We start from the raw sequence: 19,199 nt of genomic DNA, 5'->3' as shown, positions 1-19,199 counted from the left end.
AGGTGCCCCTTCCAGCCCTGCTCTTCCATGGGTGTCTTTCTCATGCAGACTGGGGCCAGCGCTGGGGCAAGCAGACAGATCAACGTGGGCTGTTCATGGAGCCGTGCTCCCTGGGCCTGTCCGTGGCCTTGATCAACGCGGGGAGCAGGTGGCTGTGCTGTGTCACCACAATGGCTCCTCAGCAGGGCCTTTCTTTGGTCCCTGTTTCTCCTTCCAGCTGCAGAGGTCGGGACAGCTGGGCCCCACGCCCCAGCAGCTCCAGGGAGGCCCAGGTTGGCTTCTGATGAAAGTCAGCAGGGGTGTCCGGAATGGACCAGGCACTCGCTGGTCCCTCGCTCACCTGTGATGCTGGCTGTCCCCGTTAGATGGCCAGGGTGGTTGATCCCATTTCGTGTACAAGGATCCCCGGAGCTGCTGGCCTTGTGTTCTACCGAAGCTGAAGGGAAGTCGTGTCATATCTGAGAAGACAAAGCAGGAGTCTCAGGCGATTTCCAGTGCTTCAATTGCATGCGGTCATGGCCTCATGGGATGGCTCCTGGCTTTGGAGTCGGTGTCTACGGAATAAATAAATGGGACAGGAAGTGGGGAAAGCTCCCTCAGGTACCACAGCTACTCCTCTTCTCTCTGTTCGTCAAAATGCATGGCCCCCGGGGGGGCCACTCCAGCCCCAAGAGTCTACCTGACCTTGCGGTTCCAGAGGCCCAACTGACTGCCTCTTTTCCTACATCCCTTAAGTCCAATTGTCAAGGAGCGATTCTCATTGGCTCTGCTCATTCATCACGTGTTCTCTCCTTGTCCAATCAGCTGATGCTCAGAAGGGGCACATTCAGGGGGGTGTCCAAGCACAGCGCGGGGAGCCCACCCCTTCAGCGGCCAGGCCGGGAAGGCAGAGTGCAGGGCAGGCCCCGAGAAGGGAGCGCGGATGAGCGGGCTCACCCAGGCCTCCCCTCCACTTTGAGCCTCACTGTCTTCTCTCTGGCCTCGCTCAGGAGGTAATGGAAAAAGCAGCTCTTTACGTTCCTGTCCTCGAGCCCGGCAAAATCCTAGGGACGAAGGGCCCGAGAGTTCGGGAGCAGTCTCAGGCTGTTCTCACCCCTGCGGTGTTGTGTCTCCATCGCTCCCCGTCTGCAAAGGGGAGCTCTGTCAACACCAGGGCTTGTGGAGACTGCTGCGAAGCCCCTACGCAGCTCCGTCTCCCAGAGTCTCCAAGTCGTAAGGCCCTGGGATTTAGAGGTATAATTAAGAACAGATGAGCCTCAGCCACGTGGATGGCGAGGATCGAGATTGGACCCATACAGCAGGGAGAGGCTGGATGTGCGTGCCAGGCCTCTGCCTCCCGCAAGTACAGCAGGGGCACTGACTGTCCGGATCAGCAGCATAGGGACCTTGGCCACTGGTGTCGCTGGAGCTGGGAATCCCAGCCTCCCATTCTCCCAAAACGTGTGGCGCGGCCTGTAAACCCACTCCGCAGGAGCGCGAGAGGCGAAGTGAACGCTTAGGCTTGCACCATGCATCAGCCTTCTGCTGTGATGGATTGAGGGACCTAGAGTGGCCTGTCCCCTCCCTCCTGGGCAGCCATTTGCCTTCAGCCCATGCGTCCATCTTGCCCAGAGGGCACTGGTGCTACAGCCCTGGGTTGGTGCTCCCAGCCTCTTCCGTTTTGACTGCTTTCCCAGTGTTTGTCTGACTTCAGTTCTTCCTGGAAGGTGTGGAAATACCAATAAGGCAATACTCTCTTTTATTTGATCTATCGACTACGGCGACCTGAATCTGTGTTTCCGTCATGCCAAGAATGTTCTGACCTTCTACAGGAAAATGAATGCTGTCTGAACCAGAGCCAAAGCGAGTAACTTAGAGGGAAGCAAGCAGAAGCCGGGGGCCTGGGGACTTTCCCAGCCTTCCATTGCCAGGGAAATGTGGCTGGGGTCTTGCAGGTCTGGACTTGGCATAGCATGGGAAGGGGCGGCATCTGCAGCTGCAGGAGAGGCTGTGGGGTGAGGGAGCTGCAGCCAGAGTGAGTGCCTGGCTGTGTGACCTCAGCCATGCGACCTAAGCTCTCTGTGCCTCCATCTTCTCACCTGCGAGCCAGTGGTTAGAAGAGAATTTGCCTGCTGGGGTTGCCATGAGCACAGAAGAGTTAGTCCATGGGAGGAGCCACGCCTGGTGTGCAGTAAGGGCTTGGAGTGGTCCCGGTTTCCCGGGCATCTCCTTGCTTTCTACTCCATGTCTTCTGGGATTGTTCTCACGCTAACCCCAGGAAACAGATTTTTGTGTTTCTGTCGAGCAATCAGTGCAATGTCTGAGGTTCAGCAAATTGCCGAGGCCACGTAGCTAAGTGGCAGGGACAGATTCAGCCTCCAGGCCCTGTGTTCTTTCTGTCTCACCCTGCAGTCAGCCTGGCTTCCTATCAGACTCTCCTGTCCTGTTCCACTGCCGAGTGTCTGGGTTCCCCCCGGTGTCCATGACCCTGGAACCCGGGCACCACTTCCTAGCTGTGACAACCTGGACCAGTTACTCAACCCCTCTGAGCCTCTGTTGCTGGGAACTGGCACTGGAAACTGAGAAAGAGAACAGTAGCCCCTGGTGATCCCACACTAGCCTGGCCTCTGCACCCAGGCCTTGGGGCTTTCCCATTGTCCATAAATAATCTTACAAAATGTCAACAGCAGACAAGGCCACTCTGTGCACTTGATGGATTAAGTTGAAAAGAAGACGACTTCAAAATCATGTCTGACCTCAGACAAAAATAAGAACATTACCCACTATCCAAAACGACCTCATGGCGTCCTCGCTCCCCATCTTGCCGAATTGCAACGCTAGTCTTGCTTCTTGCCTCTGACCTTCCAGGTAAAAGGTTGGGAGTAGCCAGCCAGAGCACGACAGCTCCTTCTTAGCAGAACCAATGGGGCCTTGAACCCTCTACTCCCTGAACCCTCCCCCTACATGGTCACCTAACACAGCACAAAATCCTGCCGTGAGTTCCTTCCAGTACCTTCTTACAGAGGCACCCTGCGGTTCTTGGAGGCGCTCGTTCTCCCCCATTGCCACTGGTCCACAAGCCCAACTTTGGGCAGCTGTGGGTGGATTCCTGGCTGGAGGTGGCCTGGCGTTGGGGGGTGGGGGCAGGGGAGCAACACTGACAGTGCCTCTGCAGTTCGCATGAGGAGGCCTGGAAGGAGAGCCTGGTGCCTAGCTTGTGTGCAATGCATGCCAGGTGTTCGATTCCATTTCTTGCAGACAGAGCCAAGGGGCCCCCAGAGTTCTCCCTACCCAGCCACTTCTTTTTATATTTTAAAAGATTTATTTATTTACTTGAAAGGCAGAGCTACAGACAGAAAGAGGGAGAGGGGGCAGGTGCTGTGGTGCAGCAGGTAAAACCCTGGCCTGAGGCACTGGCATCCTGTATGGGCGTGGGTTCTAGTCCTGACTGCTCCTCATCCGATCCAGCTCTCTGCTATGGCCTGGGAAAGTAGTGGAAGATGGCCCAAGTCCTTGGGCCCCTGCACCCACGTGGGAGACCCGGAAGAAGCACCTGGCTCCTGGCTTCGGATCGGCGCAGCTCCAGCCATTGTGGCTATCTGGGAAGTAAACCAGAGGATGGAAGACCTCTCTATTTGTCTCTACCTCTCTCTGTAGCTCTTTCAAATAAATAAAAATAAATCTTTAAAAAAAGAAAGAAAGAAAGGGAGAGACAGAGAGAGAGATCTCCATCTGCTGATTCATTCCCCAGTTGATTGCAATGGCTGGAGCTGCGCCGATCCGAAACCAGGAGCCAGAAACTTCTTCTGGGTCTCCCACTTGGGTCATCTTCCAAGCACTTGGGCCATCTTCCACTGCTTTCCCAGGCCTTTAGCAGGGAGCTGGATCGAAAGTGGAGCAGCTGGGACATGAACTGGCACCCATATAGGATGCCAGGGCTACAGGCGGATGCTTAACCTACTGTGGCACAGCACTGGCCCCAAGCAGCTTTTCTAAAAAGTCCACATAGACCCCTGCCATGGTGGCCCTGGGCACTGCAACCTCCCCCTTCTGCATCTCACACCTCTCCCTTCTGCACTGCAAACCTCAAACCCATGATAACCGCGTCTGCCTCTGACATTCGGCCCTGTGGTCTGCCTCCCCACCCCCCACCGCGGGGGGCATCCTCGAGGTGTTCCATACAGCACAGAGAGGAGGCAAGGGTGCCAGGTGACCCGTGGAATAACCATCAGGCCTCTGCAGTTCCCTTCCTGCCCCCTGGCAGAGTGGGTCCTCTGCAGGTGGGAGTTCCCTCTTGCCCACTGGCCAGGGCGGAGGGGGCCAGAGGAGCCTGTCCAGATTCCCTGAGCCCAGCGATTTCCCAGAGGCCACGGAGATCTTCTGTTCCCGCTGCTGCTGATTGTAGATGATGCCTTAGAACACAGGGCTGCACCTGCTCATTTCAGTGTGGGCTTCGAGGAATCTGGTGGTTCCTGACCACAGGGTGTGGGGAGTGGGAAATGCTCATTTAGCCTGCAAGCCCAACTGTGAGCCTGGCATGTTGAGGTGGGGTGGGAGGGGCGTGGCTAAGGGTGCCCATCCAAGTCTGGGCACCAGCCTGGCCCTTCCTCAGAGGGGAGATCCAGGTGTTTCTCTGTGCGATCAGCAAAGCACAAGCACAGGGTGTGTGTGTGTGTGTGTGTGTTTATATGTCCAGTTCTGTCAACTCTGGTATTTGCAGAGTTCCTAAGAGGAGCGGGACGGGCCACCACCAGGCACAGGACAGGAGGGACCGTGTGCCCCTCCTGAGTCAATCCCTCGTTTCCCCGCCAGCCTGCACTGAGCTTCTCACCCGTGAGCAGGTTCCTGGTGTATAAAATGAGGCGCGACGATTACCTACCGCACTGGAATTGGTTTAAGTGAGATAATTACATGGAATTGTTTCAAGGCGTCCCAGGCATGGCAGAGGCATTCAGTGAAAGTTGGCTACGATGGCTTTGCTCTGTGTGAAACTTCGTGCTCTGTTTTAGGGCACTGTGATGCTACAGCAAGGTCCTTGCCCTCCTCGGTCAGTTACAAAGACAAGCGATAGCCACGAGGAACTGTGCATGGCGGTGGTGATGTGTGAACTTACACAAGCTGTTATGGGGACACAGAGAAGGGTGGGAGAGTCAAGGAGGGCTTCCTGAAGGAAGGGGCACCTGACCTGGGTTCTGCAGCATGGGTCTGAGTTCTGCAGACCTAAAGGTGGGAAAGATGACCCCAGCCTGGAGTAGCATGTGAAAAGGTCCTGGGGACACATAGTAGTGTTTCTGGGGAAATCCAGTGTAGCAGGACTTTGGAGTGGGTGTGTTAGGAATCTGTTGCTGTGTCACAGGTAGCCCACAAATTTAGTGGCTTAAAACATTTATTGTCTCATAGCTTCTGTGTGTGGTGGCTGGTGGTGGTGTGCAGCCAGTTAAGCTGCCCCTAGCCCACGCCAGAGAGCCAGTCTGGTCCTAGCTGCTCTGCTTCCAATCTAGCTCCCTGCTTTTGTTCTGTGTTTTTTTTTTTTTTTTTTTTGACAGAGTGGATAGTGAGAGAGAGAGACAATGAGAAAGGTCTTCCTTTTTGCCATTGGTTCACCCTCCGATGGCTGCTGCGGCTGGTGCATCGTGCTGATCCGAAGCCAGGAGCCAGGTGCTTCTCCTGGTCTCCCATGTGGGTGCAGGGCTCAAGCACTTGGGCCATCCTCCACTGCCTTCCCAGGCCATAGCAGAGAGCTGGCCTGGAAGAGAGGCAACCGGGACAGAATCCGGCACCCCAACCGGGACTAGAACCCAGTGTGCCGGCGCCGCAAGGCGGAGGATTAGCCTGTTAAGCCACGGCGCCGGCCTTTGTTTTGTTTTTTTTAAAGACGTGTTTATTTATTTGAAAGGCAGAGTTACAGAGAGGCAGAGGCAGAGCACCAGCCCCTCCAGCTTCCTGCTAATGCGCAGCAGGTGATGGCCCGAGTACCTGGACGCCGACACCCATGTGGGAGAGGAGGAAGGAGCTCTGGGCTAATGGCTGTCACAGACATTTGCGGAGTGAACCCGTGAACGGAAAATCTCTCACTTGCTCTCTTCTCCCCCACTTCCCTGTCCCTCTTCTCGGCTCTCTGTCACTCTGCCTTTTAAATAAATTCATAAGTATTTAAGAAATAAGGGACTCACGTGTGGCTGGGCTTGGCTCTCTGGCTTAGGGTTTCTCACACAGCTGCAATCCAGGTGTTCACAAGGCTGCTTGCAGGGCTCAGTTCTCCGGTGATCTGATCCAGGGACCATCCTCACTCCTTTCCTTAGGGCCGCTGTCTCATGGCCACTGTCTTCATCAGAGCAAGCCAGAGAGAGAGAGAGAGAGAGAGAGAGAGAGAGAGAGAGAGAGAGAGAAAGCCAGAAGTCCCTGTGTTTTGTAACCCAGTATCAGAAGTGCCATCCTCATCACTCCCTCCGCATTCTCTTCATTAGTATCCAGTCACTAGGTGCAGCCCCGCACAAGGGTGGGGGTCACACCAGGGGTCATTTCCGCAGTTGCCCACCACAGTCTGCCCTTTAACCCGAAACGATTCACCTTCCTTCCACATGCGAGAGACAGTGTGTGCCCTGCTGTATTCATTTCAAGCAAGTCACTAAGGCCAGACACACTCAAGGGGAGGGGCTGGCACAAGGGTGTGGATCTCAGGAGGTGGGGCTCACAGGGAGTGTCTCTGATGCTGCCACCACCATGCGTGTCAGAGACAATGCCACTGGCGAGGCCCCACTGCCATGATTATGCTGTGCCAGCCTCCCTCCCATAGGCGATGGGCAATGCCACTCAGAGCAGAGACAGGATTGGAAATGGAGCAATGCATGGGGGTGCAGTGACAAGGTGACTGCAGCAAGGGGATGGCCTCAAAACAGAGTGCTCATTGTGCTCATGGCGATCTAACCCAGAGGTCAAGGCCAGCCCCGAGAGGTACATGGCCCTCTGGGAGCTCTGGTCAGTTGGCTCTCCCACGTGGAACTGTTTTTAATGCTGCTCCTGCATCCTTTAAACTGAACTTCAGAGACCGGGACTGGAGGTGCTTCTTACACACCTGCCTTTGTTTGCAGCAGTGGCCCAGGCATTCCTTCTCTTCCCCAGGATACTGCGGACAGCTGTCATTTGGGACAGGACAGAGTGGGCACCAATGCCTTTGTGACCTCATCCTGTTGACCCCAGCCTGTCCGCAGACCTGACCTCCAGCCTTTCAGGCCTAGGACCTGGATGCTTCTGCCCCGAGATGTCAGTGTCTCCATGGAGGCTGAACGCAGGCCCAAGATCCCCGTGCTGCCTCTGGGCCCCGGATGCCAAGTCATTGTTTTGCCACTGGGCTCAGCTTCTCTGTGAGGATTTGAGGGAAAGCCAGTAAATAAATATAGCTCTTCCCCTCTCAAGAGTGGAATCAGTGGGCAGATGCGAGAGAAAGACAAGGATTAGCGTGGCACCTGCGTTGCTGGTGAACTGATCAGAGAGCAGAGAGCCAAGCAGAGGAGCAGAAGAGGGGATGGAGAGAAGGAGAGGGAGGGAGGCTGCAGTGAGCATGGTCCACTCCTCCCAGACCCACCAGTCAAATGTGTCTGGCCCCTCTGCAGAGTGAATTAGAGGCTGCAAGAAGGAGAATTCTGTGGTTCTGGGGTCCCAGAATCAGTGTCACCTGGGGGCTTTCAGAAATGCAATTTGTGGGTCCAAGGTCCAGAAATACCAAGTCATACCTTGGGGTTGTGGTGAGCCCCGCAGGTGCTCTCAAACAGGCCCTGATCGCTCTAGTGGAAGTTGTTCCAGTGGAAACTTGAGACCCAGGAAGAAGTGTGTCGCTGGAATATTCTGCCACCCATGCCCAGGCACTGCCCCCATGCTGGGAGAGGGAATCGCAGAGAGAGATGTCGCCACAGTTGGAGTTGAGCTTGCAGCTGCCCCAAGGGATACCAACTAGAAGCTTCTTGTCCTCCCAGCTCCAGATGGGAAAGCATTATGGGTCTGGGGTTTCCCAGCCTTGCCTGCTTCTCTTGTAGTCCTTGGAGGGGCTGCCATACCCTCGTCGGCACGTCCTAGCCTCTGAAGGCCCTGCAATGACCGATAACTAGGCGGCAAGCACACGGCTCCCCACTGTGGAAAACTTCCTGTGGCTGCTTGTATTGATCGCCACTATAATGAAAGACCTCTTCGTTCTATGAACAAGACTTTGGGGACTAAATTCCTGAGTTCAGCTGGAGAAATGTTCCAAACGTAGCACTCCCCCTACACTTTGATTTCAAAACAAACTCCTTCCCAAGGCTCACACTCCAACTGCATCTCACCCGCTTGCTCTCACTTCTATCACTCTGGTCTTGCTTCTGTCCCACTAACGTTCTAAGCTCTCTCCTGCCTCAGGCCTTGTACCTGCTGCCTGGCCAGCTGAACTCTTCCCTTAAACTTCAGCATGCCTGGCCCCCTCCTGCCCTTTAAACCTGACCTTAAACTTGACCTCTACAGAGAGCCTCTAACCACCTGGGTCCATGCCCTCATTTGTCTCACGCCCCTGCCTCATTTCCTCTGTCACCTTTGACAGTAGTGCAAAGTGATCTGGTTTTATGTGCTGACTTCCTTGTGGTCTGTCTCCTCCTCACTGGAATGTAGCTGTGTGTCCCAATACCAGAACCCTTCCTGGGATGGTGCAGGCACTGAATTTACATAAATATGTGTTGAATGAATGAATAAATTAATAAGTGACTTGGTGAGCACAGGAGAAATGGTCAGGGTGGAGCCATTCCTTCACCAAGACAGTTTCCCCAAGGACAGAGCACCTGAGCCCAGCAGAGCAGGCCTGGGATGCTGGCAGCACAAGGGGTTTCCCTCTCACCTGTTAGCTTAGGTCCAGGCTCCCCCCACTTCTCCCCACCCCCACCATCATTGTGTTCCAGTCCTTAGCAGTCCCATGCACCTGTTGTCTTTGTCACAAAGGGCTGTCAGGGAAGTTTATGATTGGCAGGGGCACAGCAGACTGTTGTCTAAACTTGGACTTGGCCGCTGCATTCATGAAATTGATCACTTGGGAAACCAGAAAGGGGTGGCATGAGGGCCTGGAGCCAGCTCTGTGGGCTACCTGTTCCCAAGCAGGGGTATGGTTCATCACACAGCCGCTCCCACCATGAGCCCACCGTCCACACTGGAAACCAGGCAGCACAGCCTTCCAGAGCCTGGTCTCAAAGGAAGGGAAATTAAGCAGGTAGAGGGTAGAGGCTGGAGGCAGACACGAGGAAAAGAAACAGCCTCTTCCAAAACTAGGAGGAAGCCGGCAGTCAGGGAGTAACACGCTGAGTTATCTGTTGATGTGGAACGGATGACCACAAACGAAAAGCATTTAAATAGTTCAACCAGTTCTATTGAGATGTGCATTTACACAGCCTAGGGGTCAGGAGCCCGGTAACAGCTTAGTAGGATCCATAGCTTGAGGTCTCACTATCTGGGTGGCAGCCAGGGCTGCATCCTCATCCAGTGGCTTATCACTTCCTGTGGCGGTGTCACTGCAAGCTCCCGGGTTTGGGGACTGTGAGTCTGAGGGCTCCCTCAGTGGCCAGAGGTTTCCTCCAGGTCCTGGCCACATGGGCACATGGGCTTCCCAAGCATGCTTGCCTAGCTCATCAGTCCGTAAGGGGAATCTCCAGAGCAAATCAGCCAGCAAGAGGGAGTGGGACATCTCGTTCCATATCTACAGAAATGAAGCCGCCCCTTCTGCCATCGTCCACCTGTTAGATGCTAGTCAGGGGCCCTGCTCCCGCTTACCTGGAAGGCATTACCTGAGGGTGTGAGCACTGGGAATAGCTGTCCTAGAGGGGGTGTACCTCTAGGTACCCATCAGCGTTCAGGTCTGTGCCAGACGCTGTTGCATGTGCTACCCCCATTGAAAGCAACCGAGAACACAGCAGCACCCCCATGGTGCAGGTGAGAAGTCTGAAGCTCAGAGGGACAAGAATGGAGCCACCATATCCTGGCATCAAGTTAACCTGCACAGGCGCAGACGCTGAAGGGGCCAAGTCCTTTCAGTGAGAAGCAAGGGGTGGAGGGAGGCAGGGGTGGGGATAGCAAGAGAAGCAGGGGTGCAGCTCCCGGGGAGATGTGCAGCCAGGAGGAAAACTGAGAGCACTTAGGTCTGGTGATCTCTACTGTCTCAATGAAGCAGCCAATGAGGGCGTCTCCCGAGAGGGTGCAGGGTGGGCCAGAGGGAAGCAGAGCCAGGCTGGTGGAGAATGCGGGCCGGGACTTTTGCCAGCACGAGGATGAGTTTGTTGAGTTGAATATGGCTGCTTCCTCTATGGAGACCTCTGAGATTGGCCTGGTAGGGGCCCCCTCCCCACTCCCCCATCATCATTGCCTGTAATTCGTGCCCAAGTCCGCCTGTCTCATCAGAAGGGGAGCACTGGCAGGGCAAGAGCCTGACGGTGTTCTGTGTTGTGTCCCCCATGTCCAGCCCAGGGGACCCCGTCCTTAGCAGCCTGCCTGAGTCTAGGTGGCCTCTGGCCTCCGAAGACTCAGGCGGGTCTTGAAGACTTTTCAAAACTGAGCTTTGGCTTTTGTTTGGCAAAATGTCAATGGCGCAGTAGAGCAGAGCTGGGGCTCGACTGGAGTTAGGGAAGCGCGTCGCGTGAGTAAGGTCACAGGAAAGGTGGGCTAGGCCCAGTCGTTCTGAGATCCACAGCACCACAAGAGATCCACAGCACCATTTGCCAAATGTCCCCTCCTGGTCTCGGCCAGCTGGCATGCAGTGCTGCCCGCGGTACTCAGTGCCTGGAAGACTCCAGCTTATACACAGAAGGCCCAGTCCATGTGTGTGAAGTGACCTGCACATGCCAGGAAACCCAACCGAAACCATCTTAGGCAGAAGCGAAGAAGTGTGTAAGCTCATTGTCACGACACGTCCTGGAGATCGCCCTGGTGTCAAGGGGCCTGGTTCTCAGGCCCTGAGAGGCTGTCGGCAGCCCCCAGCTGTACCCGCCCCTCCGCCTACAAGGCCTGAGATCCACTCTGATTGGGCCAGCAGCAGCCAACCTGGGGCCATGGGACAGTTCCCACATGGGGCCTGATGGCATCTCTGACCCCGGGAGCTACCCAGTCCTCCTCACCAACACTGGGCCTGCAGTTCCTGAACCTGACCCTGAGTGAGGGTCCTCCACCCAGGATGCACTCCTGTGTCCATGGAATCTGCCCCGCCTCTCCTGCCCAAGCCCCACCCAGTTGGACATGGCTGCCCTCCCTTCTCAATGCCCAGGGTTCCGTCTCCCAGCCCCATCCTCTCCTCCTCCACCCAGCCCCTCCCTTCCGCGGCTGTTCCCATGCCACACACAAGACCAGGGATGGTTGAATGGCATTTTTATTTTCTCATATCGGATCCATCATCTCTGCCTGCCTGTCCGCCCTCGGCGCCGTTTCTTGGCCATCACCCGGAGGCTCTTCTTCCTGGCGTGGCGCTGCTTCTGGTAGTCTTCCAGTTCCTCAAAATACTTAGCTCTCAGGTAAGCTGCTCTCTCTTCATACGGCTGCTTCTCCGCGTCCGACTTTGCGGCCCACATCTTCCCCGTGGCCTTGGCCACCTGCACCACCGACCAGTTGGGGTTCTCCCGCTTCAGGTGGGCATAGTGGTCTTGGCAGAAAAGGACGAAGGACGAGGGAGGTCTTCGGGGCGCCTGGGGGTCTCGCTTTCTCCGTTTCTTCCTCTTGCCGACATAATTCATCATTTCTTCCTGGTACCTGGCTTTGTCGAGCTTAGCCAGGGCTTCGTATTTGGCCTTTTCGTGCTTCGAGATGGACCTCCATTTTTCTGAACACTTCCTAGAGAACTCTTTAAACCCAAGGTAGGTGTTTGGCTGTTGCTCCTTGCACTTGTTTCGATAATTCAGCAAAAAGTGGATGTAAGAAGAGACATTCGCCTTCGGCTTCGGCTGGACTTCTTTTCCCATAATTCATAAGATCATTTTTTTTTTCTGGGCTCAATAACTCGGACAGCAGAGACTACTGCCCTTGCACTCCAGGAGCAACCGAGAAGGTTCTCTGCTTGTGGTGAATTTTCCTCTCTGCAAGAGCTGGAGGAGGTGCCCGCCTTTTCAGTACTGCTGACATTGTTGGGTCACAGGAGGGAGATTGTGACGTCACCCACGAGCTGGCCAATCCCAGCCGACACCTGTGGCTATTTGCATCTGGCACTCTCATTGGCTGGCTGCCCGAGGGTCCATTTTTTCGCCACTCACACAGGATGATGGTTCTTGTGAGCAAAGCTCCTGAACAGCTAACTACTCCTGGAGGTGTTTCTCCTTGGCTCAGCTCTGGGGGCATCCAGTCCCTGAGATATAGGAACAAGCCACAGGGTCCGCCTTCCTCGCAGTGAGAGTGTCAGGACGCTACACCGTCCAGGGAGGCAGATGGCTGCAGAGCTGTCACGATGAAACAGAGCGGCTTTCTGTCTGCCCTGAACGGTGGCAGCTCATCCCTGTACGAAGGCTGTAGTAGTAACTCTAAAAATAATCAGCTCTGACAGCTGTGACTCGGTTCCTGTCAGGACAAAGTTGGCTAATTTAAACCCTGAGCACTTGGGTGACGAGTCTCAGCTCTTCCTGTGTCTGAAGAGATGGGAGGCGAAGGAGGGAGGAGGAACTTGAGAGAGCTGAGCGCTCCAGGAGGCCTCGCACTCTCAGAGGAGGGGTCCCTGTCTCTTAGGGTTGCAGCATAAAGGGTGAGCTTCGTTCAAACTCATGGGCCCCTGTCTTCATGAAAAAATGTTTGCAAAGATGTCCCTGGCCTTCCACTGGAGAATGAAGAAAAGACAAGGAAAGCGTTGTGTGTTGGCCACTGCAGGGCATTTGCTAGTGTGGTATTGGGGTTCCTACAACTCAGAGCCCGATGGCAACACCAGACAAATAGAACTAGAAAACGAGCTTCACTGATGCGTGCTGAATGTCCAGTGGCCACTGGAGGGTGGGTGTGGCATTTCAGGGCCTGTGCCCTCACCCAGCCCACACAGAACTCTTTCCTGGGGCTGGGCAAACATCCAGGGTCTGATCTGGACACAGAAACGTGTCTAAGACTAGACCATGTTTTGCATTTTTGCCAAGTCTGGTCCCAGGGCTGCAAGATTGACTTCAACTTTTATCTTCTGTAAGAGAGAGAGGGAAACCCCTGATAATCACCGGTCCTGAATTCCAGCCCCAGCTCTGCTGCAAGGCGGCTGGCCTGCCTCACCCCTGCCTTCCTCTCTGCGAGTTCTCACCAGCTGAGCCTTTGGAACAGAAGCCCCTCTGGGTAACGTGCTACAGTTTTCTGGCTGCGTACGGAGCTTATAAGATATCAGATGGCAGCTAAGGCAATCTGGGCCAGCAGAGGGGATCTGGGAGTGGATTCCTCTGGGGACACCTTTCAGCTCTTCACACTGGCTCTTACTCCCAGAGGGCCAGAGATGGGCTCACCTGTTTGTGGACTTGAGCTGTGCCGCAGAGATGAATAGGACACGCTCCTTCCTGAGATCAAAAGACAGGACATAGAGAAGTAAGAATCTCCGGCCTGTGACTCATGCTTTGCTCAGGCTCACCAAACCCACAGAACAGCAGCTTATCTGGGTTTCTCCTCACCTTCCACCCCCTTATGATGATAAGAGCCAGGAAGATCAACCCCATGATAACCATCTGGAGGCCAGCAGGTACAGGAAGAAGAAAGGCGAAAGTTGTGGCCACCTTTCAGCGTTCAGATGAAACTCTCGACCTGCAGGGGTGAAGGGGGGTGGAAGTGGAGGGCGGGGGCGTGTGAAGAGGGGTTTGGGGATGGACGGTGAATCTGCCTGGCCCTTTAAATCAGTGCACTGAGTGCTGGGGCGGGGGCTTTGCCCTTCAGATGCACTTTCCAGCCTCTCTACCGGGCTCTGCCCTGGGACGCTGGGCCCCACTGGGACCCTAGACCCTAGAGCCTCCTGCCTCTGGCTTCTGTTGCAGCTGGGCCGGTGGGGAACCCTCCACAGGAGATCAAGGCATTTGGTGTCCTGGCTCCCCCTCTGGGGGTCCCCTGGATCTGGCTTCGCACTGTTCCTGAACAAGGGGTCCCCTTCTAAGTGACCCTCTCCTTCCAGGTTCAGGAATAGCTCACTGCCCCGTCCGCTCGCTCAGCCTACGGTGCCGACAGCTCTGTTTTTCCCAGCCTGAGTGCTCTGCTTCCTGCCTACCGCCTGTGACTTCCCTACCCTCGGCCCTCACCTGTGTAGACTGTCTCTTTATTAAACACTCCTTGGATTATTCTAATTTGAGTCACCATCTGTTTCCTGCTGGCATCTTGACCAGAGTCCCAGGTCTCCAGCCTTGCACCAGGCAGACACCAGTGCAAAGTAGTTGGGTTATGGAGCTTCTGGACACTCAGGGGCTTGGCAGCTTCACAGGCCTAGAGCAGTTGGCTGACGCAGTGCCTGCGAGGGTGGGGTGCCACTCTGTAGGAGGGCTAGGGTGAGGCCTCCAATATCCCTTGTGTGATGGGATGAACTCCAGGCAGGGACATTGGTCTAGAGAGACAGATAGTAAATAGTGTAGTTTCTATGGGCCACCAAGGTCCTGCCACAATTTCTCAGCCATGCCATTATCGCCCAGCGTCACCACAGACGATGTATAAATGAAGGATCATGGTTATGTTCTTTAAAGATTTATTATTTGAAAGTCAGAGTTACACAGAGAGAAGAGAGACAGAGAGAGAGAGAGGTCTTCCATCCGGTGGTTCACTCTCCAATTGGCCGCAACAGCCGGGGCTGCGCAGATCCAAAGCCAGGAGCCAGGAGCTTCCTTCGGGTCTCCCACGCGGGTGCAGGGGCCCAAGGCCCCGGGCCTTCTTCGACTGCTTTGCCAGGCCACCGCAGAGAGCTGGATCAGAAGAGGAGCAGCCAGGGCTAGAACCAGTGCCTATATGGGATGCCGGCGCGTCAGGCCAGGGTGTTAACCCACTGCACCACAGCGCTGGCCCCATGGCTATGTTCTAATAAAACTTTATTAACAAAAGCAGGCTGTGGGCTGGGAGCTCTTAACACTGCCAGCCCCTGCTCTAGAGATGTGAATTCAGTCTTTTTGAGATTCTGATTGCAGTTTACAATAAGAAGTGCGTTGTACGTCACACTCATTTACACAGGTGCATCCTGAATATTTGTGTAGATCCCAGCACATGCCAGCCTTTGCATCTGTCATCCCCTACCCTCACAGCAATCCCGTGGGGAAGGAGCAGTCATTTTCGTCCCTCTTGTATGGACAAAGGTGGCTCCGCACAGAGAGCTCTCGGAAACATGAGTCTGAGAAAACTCTGCTTCCTACTGTGATGTACTCCTTATTCCCTAGGCTGTTACAGCCCCGCCTTTAATGTGACCCACAGACCGAGCTCATGATCCACGCGAGGCTGGGTCACCTTTGTCCTGCCGGGGACTGGGCCATACAAAATGATTGACTTAAAAATGAGCCTGCTCATGGAAAGCCAAGACACTGTGGGGGAAAAAAAAAAAAAGGCCTACATGAAAGATCTCTGTGAGTGAGATTCCAGTGGAAATAAGGGGCCATCAAAGAAGGAGGTACCTTTCTCTGAAGGGAGAACTACTTTGACTATGGCCTTGTCTAAATAAGATTGGAGTTTGTGAACTCAAGAGGCTTCTATAGCCTTGGCAGCTCATAACAAGAGCCTCAGGTGACTACTGATGTCATAAATAAGAGTGTCAATTGTTACATCAACCACAGGAGTCACTGTGCACTTGCTCCCCATGTAGGAGTGTGCTGTACTTAATGTGCTGTACTATGTGAATTAGCGGTAAAACTAGTCTTCAAACAGTAGTTTATACTTTGTGTGTCTGTGTGGGTGCAAACTGTTGAAATCTTTACTTAGTATATACTAAGTTGATCTCCTGTATATAAAGATAATTAAAAATGAAGAATTATATGGGAGAGGGAGTGGGAGGTGGGATGGGATGGTTGCGGGCAAGAGGGAGGTTATAGGGGGGAAAGCTGCTATAATCCAAAAGTTGTATTTTCAAAATTAATATTTATTAAATAAAAGTTTAAAAAATATGTATACATGAAATACATGAAACTTGTATAACCTAAATAAAGTTTTAAAAACTACTAAAAATCATTTTTAAAAAGAAAAAAATAAATGAGCCTGCTGTAGATGTTTTGAATGCTGAGTCTTATCTGTGGTGGCCCTGGCACGGCCAGACCACATGGTTTCATGGCCTTGTGCGGCCTGCGGGCTGGACGTTCCCCACCCCAGCAACCAGGGTCATACTCCATGGGCTGATGTGGAAAGCACTATCTAGGCCAGCTGGCAAGAGCATGAGGTGGGACTAAGCTGGTCTTTGGGGCCAAGCAGGTGTGAGTTTTGTCCACTACTGAGTAACGGTGGGCTTGTCTAGCTCATGGCGACTATGTAGGAAGTGGGGAGGGGATGATGAGGCCAGGAGGGTCCATCAAAGGAGAGGATGGGGGTGAAAGCAGCTGCCGCTCCCCTGCCTGCTGTGGGGACTGGACATGGGGACTCGCCTCCACGAACAGAGCGTGGAAAAGGACACACAGTACCTTTATGGTGGAGGGAGCTGACCGACCCCACCTCAACCAAGCAATCAGCACAGGCATCACAGCTACTCCCTTTTGTGACGCCATAAAAACAGCATCTCACCCCCTGAAATCCAGACCCCAACCCCAGACAAAGGGACAGCCTACAGAGAGTTTATTGGGGGCAGGTGCTGTGGTGTAATTGGTTAAACCACTGCTTAGGAAGCCTGCATTCCATATCAGAGTGCCTGGGATCAAGTCCCGCCTCTGTTCCAATCTAGCTTCCTGCTAATACACACCTGGGAGGCAGCAGACAATGGCCCAAGTACCTGGTCTTTTGCCACCCTATTGGAGACCCAAATGGAGTTCCTGGCTCCTGGCTTCGGCTGGCCCAGCCCTGGTTCTTGTGGCCTTTTGGGGAGTGAAGCAGCAGATGGAAGATCTGGCTCTCACTGTTGTTCTGCCTTTTAAATAAATAAAAATTGATCCAAAAAAAGGGAAAAGCCTATTTTGATCAGTATTCTTGCAAAGTATTGGCATCTTGGGCGAACGAGAAGAGCCTGGGAATGTGACACAGCCCAGACTGGAGGAGACAAGAGAAGTAACAGCGAAGCAGTGGGGGACGCTGGGACGGGCCCTAGAACATCAACAACAAAGGGGCACTGTGGAGAGCCGGGGGCATCTGAGCAAAGCGCTCCGTGCAGGTAGTAGTACCACAGCAACGTTGGTTTCTTAGTTTTGATGTGGATACCCTGGTTACATAAGATGCTACCATCAGGGAAACTGGGTGAGGGGAACACAAGACATTTCTGTGCTATCTTTGCAACTCTATTCTTGTTTCCGAACAAAACGCTTTTTCAGAATCTCCCCAGCTGATATTAATGTGCATCCAGGGTTGAGACACCTGGCTCCCGGTCCATCACCTCCTGGAAGCCGAGGGCCACAGTTTGCCAGGATTGTAGCACCAGATGCTCTCGGCATGTCTCTGTCGCAGTGTTTCTCAAATCCGTGGGCATGCTTAGGACTCGCCTAAGCTTTGAGCAACCTCAGGGCTCGGGCCACAGCAACAGCAAGAGAGGAAGCAGCTGGCACAGGCGTGTGAGGTGTGCCTTGAAGCTTCCTCGTCCCCCCCTGCCCCTCCCTCTGGGGAGGGGGCGTCGTTGGTTGCATCACCTTCTCAGCCAGGTGTCTGCCGCAGGCAGGCTGGAGGCTTTCCAGTGATGCTTCCATCCCAAGCCCGAAACCTGTGAACGTTAGCTCACCTGGCAAAGGTGAGTCACAGAGGAGGGTGCCTGGAAGATTTTTGAGATGGAATAATTGTCCTGGGATGTCCAGGTGGGCCTGCCATTATCACGTGGTCCTCACGAGAGGAAGGCATAGTCTTGGATGTGATGACAGAAGCAGAGGGTGAGAGCCAGACATCTGAGGTTGCACAGATCATAAGCCAAGAAATGCCGGCGGCCACTCAAAGCTGGGAAAGGCTGGCCAAAGATTCCCCCCAGGACCAGCAGAGGGGGTGCTGCCCTGCCCACACCTTGACCCAGGCCCGCTGAAAGCTGTGTTGGACTTCTAACCTCCAGGATTGCAAGACAATAGTCTTGTGTTGTTTAAGCCACTGCATCTGCAGCAATTGGCTTAGCAGCAATGGGAAAGTAACACAGTATCCTTCTCTCCCAGCTGGTGGTCTGTGATTTTTTTTTTCTCCAGTGCTATTCTTTAAGCCCTGCTTGTGTTCTTAAAGATGAAAAATTTACAAAGCCGCAGCTGATTGGATTAGTTGAGGGGCCGAGAGCCTGGTCTATTCGATTTTACACACTCTTTTCCCCTCACTTGCTGACTCATTAAGTCACTAATTCACTCATTCTCTTACTAATTAATTCACTCTTGCATTCTTTCTGTTCCTCCAGTCACTCATGGACATACACACTCGCATCCCAGTGAATAGCAGGCAAGCTGCCACGGCACTGCGGTTGCTGCTTTGATGGCCAGTGCTGAGCGGGGTTGGAGGGACAGGTGTGTCACAGGAAGGAGGGTGGGAGCAGAGGCAAGCATTGAGTGCTCCCGGAAATCTACACCTAGGAAGCCAGGCTGGTGAGGGGAGGCAAGGCCAGCAGCAGCCAGATCTGGGCCCCCGGGCACTGGCCTCGTGCCAGGAACTGATGCTCCATCAGAAGACACCACGCTACTTCAAACAAAAGTGATGATCACAGTTGAGGTTCATCTTCTCTGCAAGCCAGGGCAGAAAGAATGTGTCCAAGGCCTCACATTACCTAGCCGCACGTGTAGCCTTGGTTAGTCACGGAGGAACTCCCTCGGCTGAGGCCTGGGAAGGAACAAGGCCAGGCAGTTCAGGAGAAGGGAAGCCGGTGAAGGAGAGCGAGTTGTCTGCGCCTCAGCCCTTACCTGGATTCAGGTGCGCTCATTCCGCGTGGATCCAGTTGAGTTCTCTACAGGCTGTGGGATGCTGTGTGTGCAGCAGGCAGACTGGCTGGGGCAACCCCACAGAGCCTCACCAGCACCTGCAGGTTCACACGGAGCCTGGGTCCACTGCCAAGGGCAGAGGCTACCAGAAGCTGAGTTGGGTGTCAGCACCCAGTCCAGCAGTCTTGTGGACAGGGGCACCCCCACAGTGACCTGTGTATACCCCTTACAGGCTTTGGCAAACTCACACCT

At 54.2% G+C, this 19,199-nt stretch overlaps 2 protein-coding genes across 2 annotated transcripts in view; one reads left to right on the top strand and one right to left on the bottom strand.

Moving 5' to 3' along the window:
• CSMD2 (CUB and Sushi multiple domains 2) overlaps window positions 1–19,199 on the top strand; it is a 615,632-nt gene that overhangs the window by 270,026 nt on the left and 326,407 nt on the right. The window lies entirely within an intron of this gene.
• Window positions 11,370–11,933, bottom strand: HMGB4 (high mobility group box 4). Its single transcript, XM_062193027.1, has one exon. The coding sequence runs from the start codon at window positions 11,931–11,933 to the stop codon at window positions 11,370–11,372; it is 564 nt and encodes a 187-aa protein (XP_062049011.1).

This window comes from Lepus europaeus, chromosome 5 (assembly GCF_033115175.1).
Source record: "Lepus europaeus isolate LE1 chromosome 5, mLepTim1.pri, whole genome shotgun sequence".
Lineage (NCBI taxonomy): Eukaryota > Metazoa > Chordata > Mammalia > Lagomorpha > Leporidae > Lepus > Lepus europaeus.
This window is presented reverse-complemented; position numbering and strand designations above follow the sequence as displayed.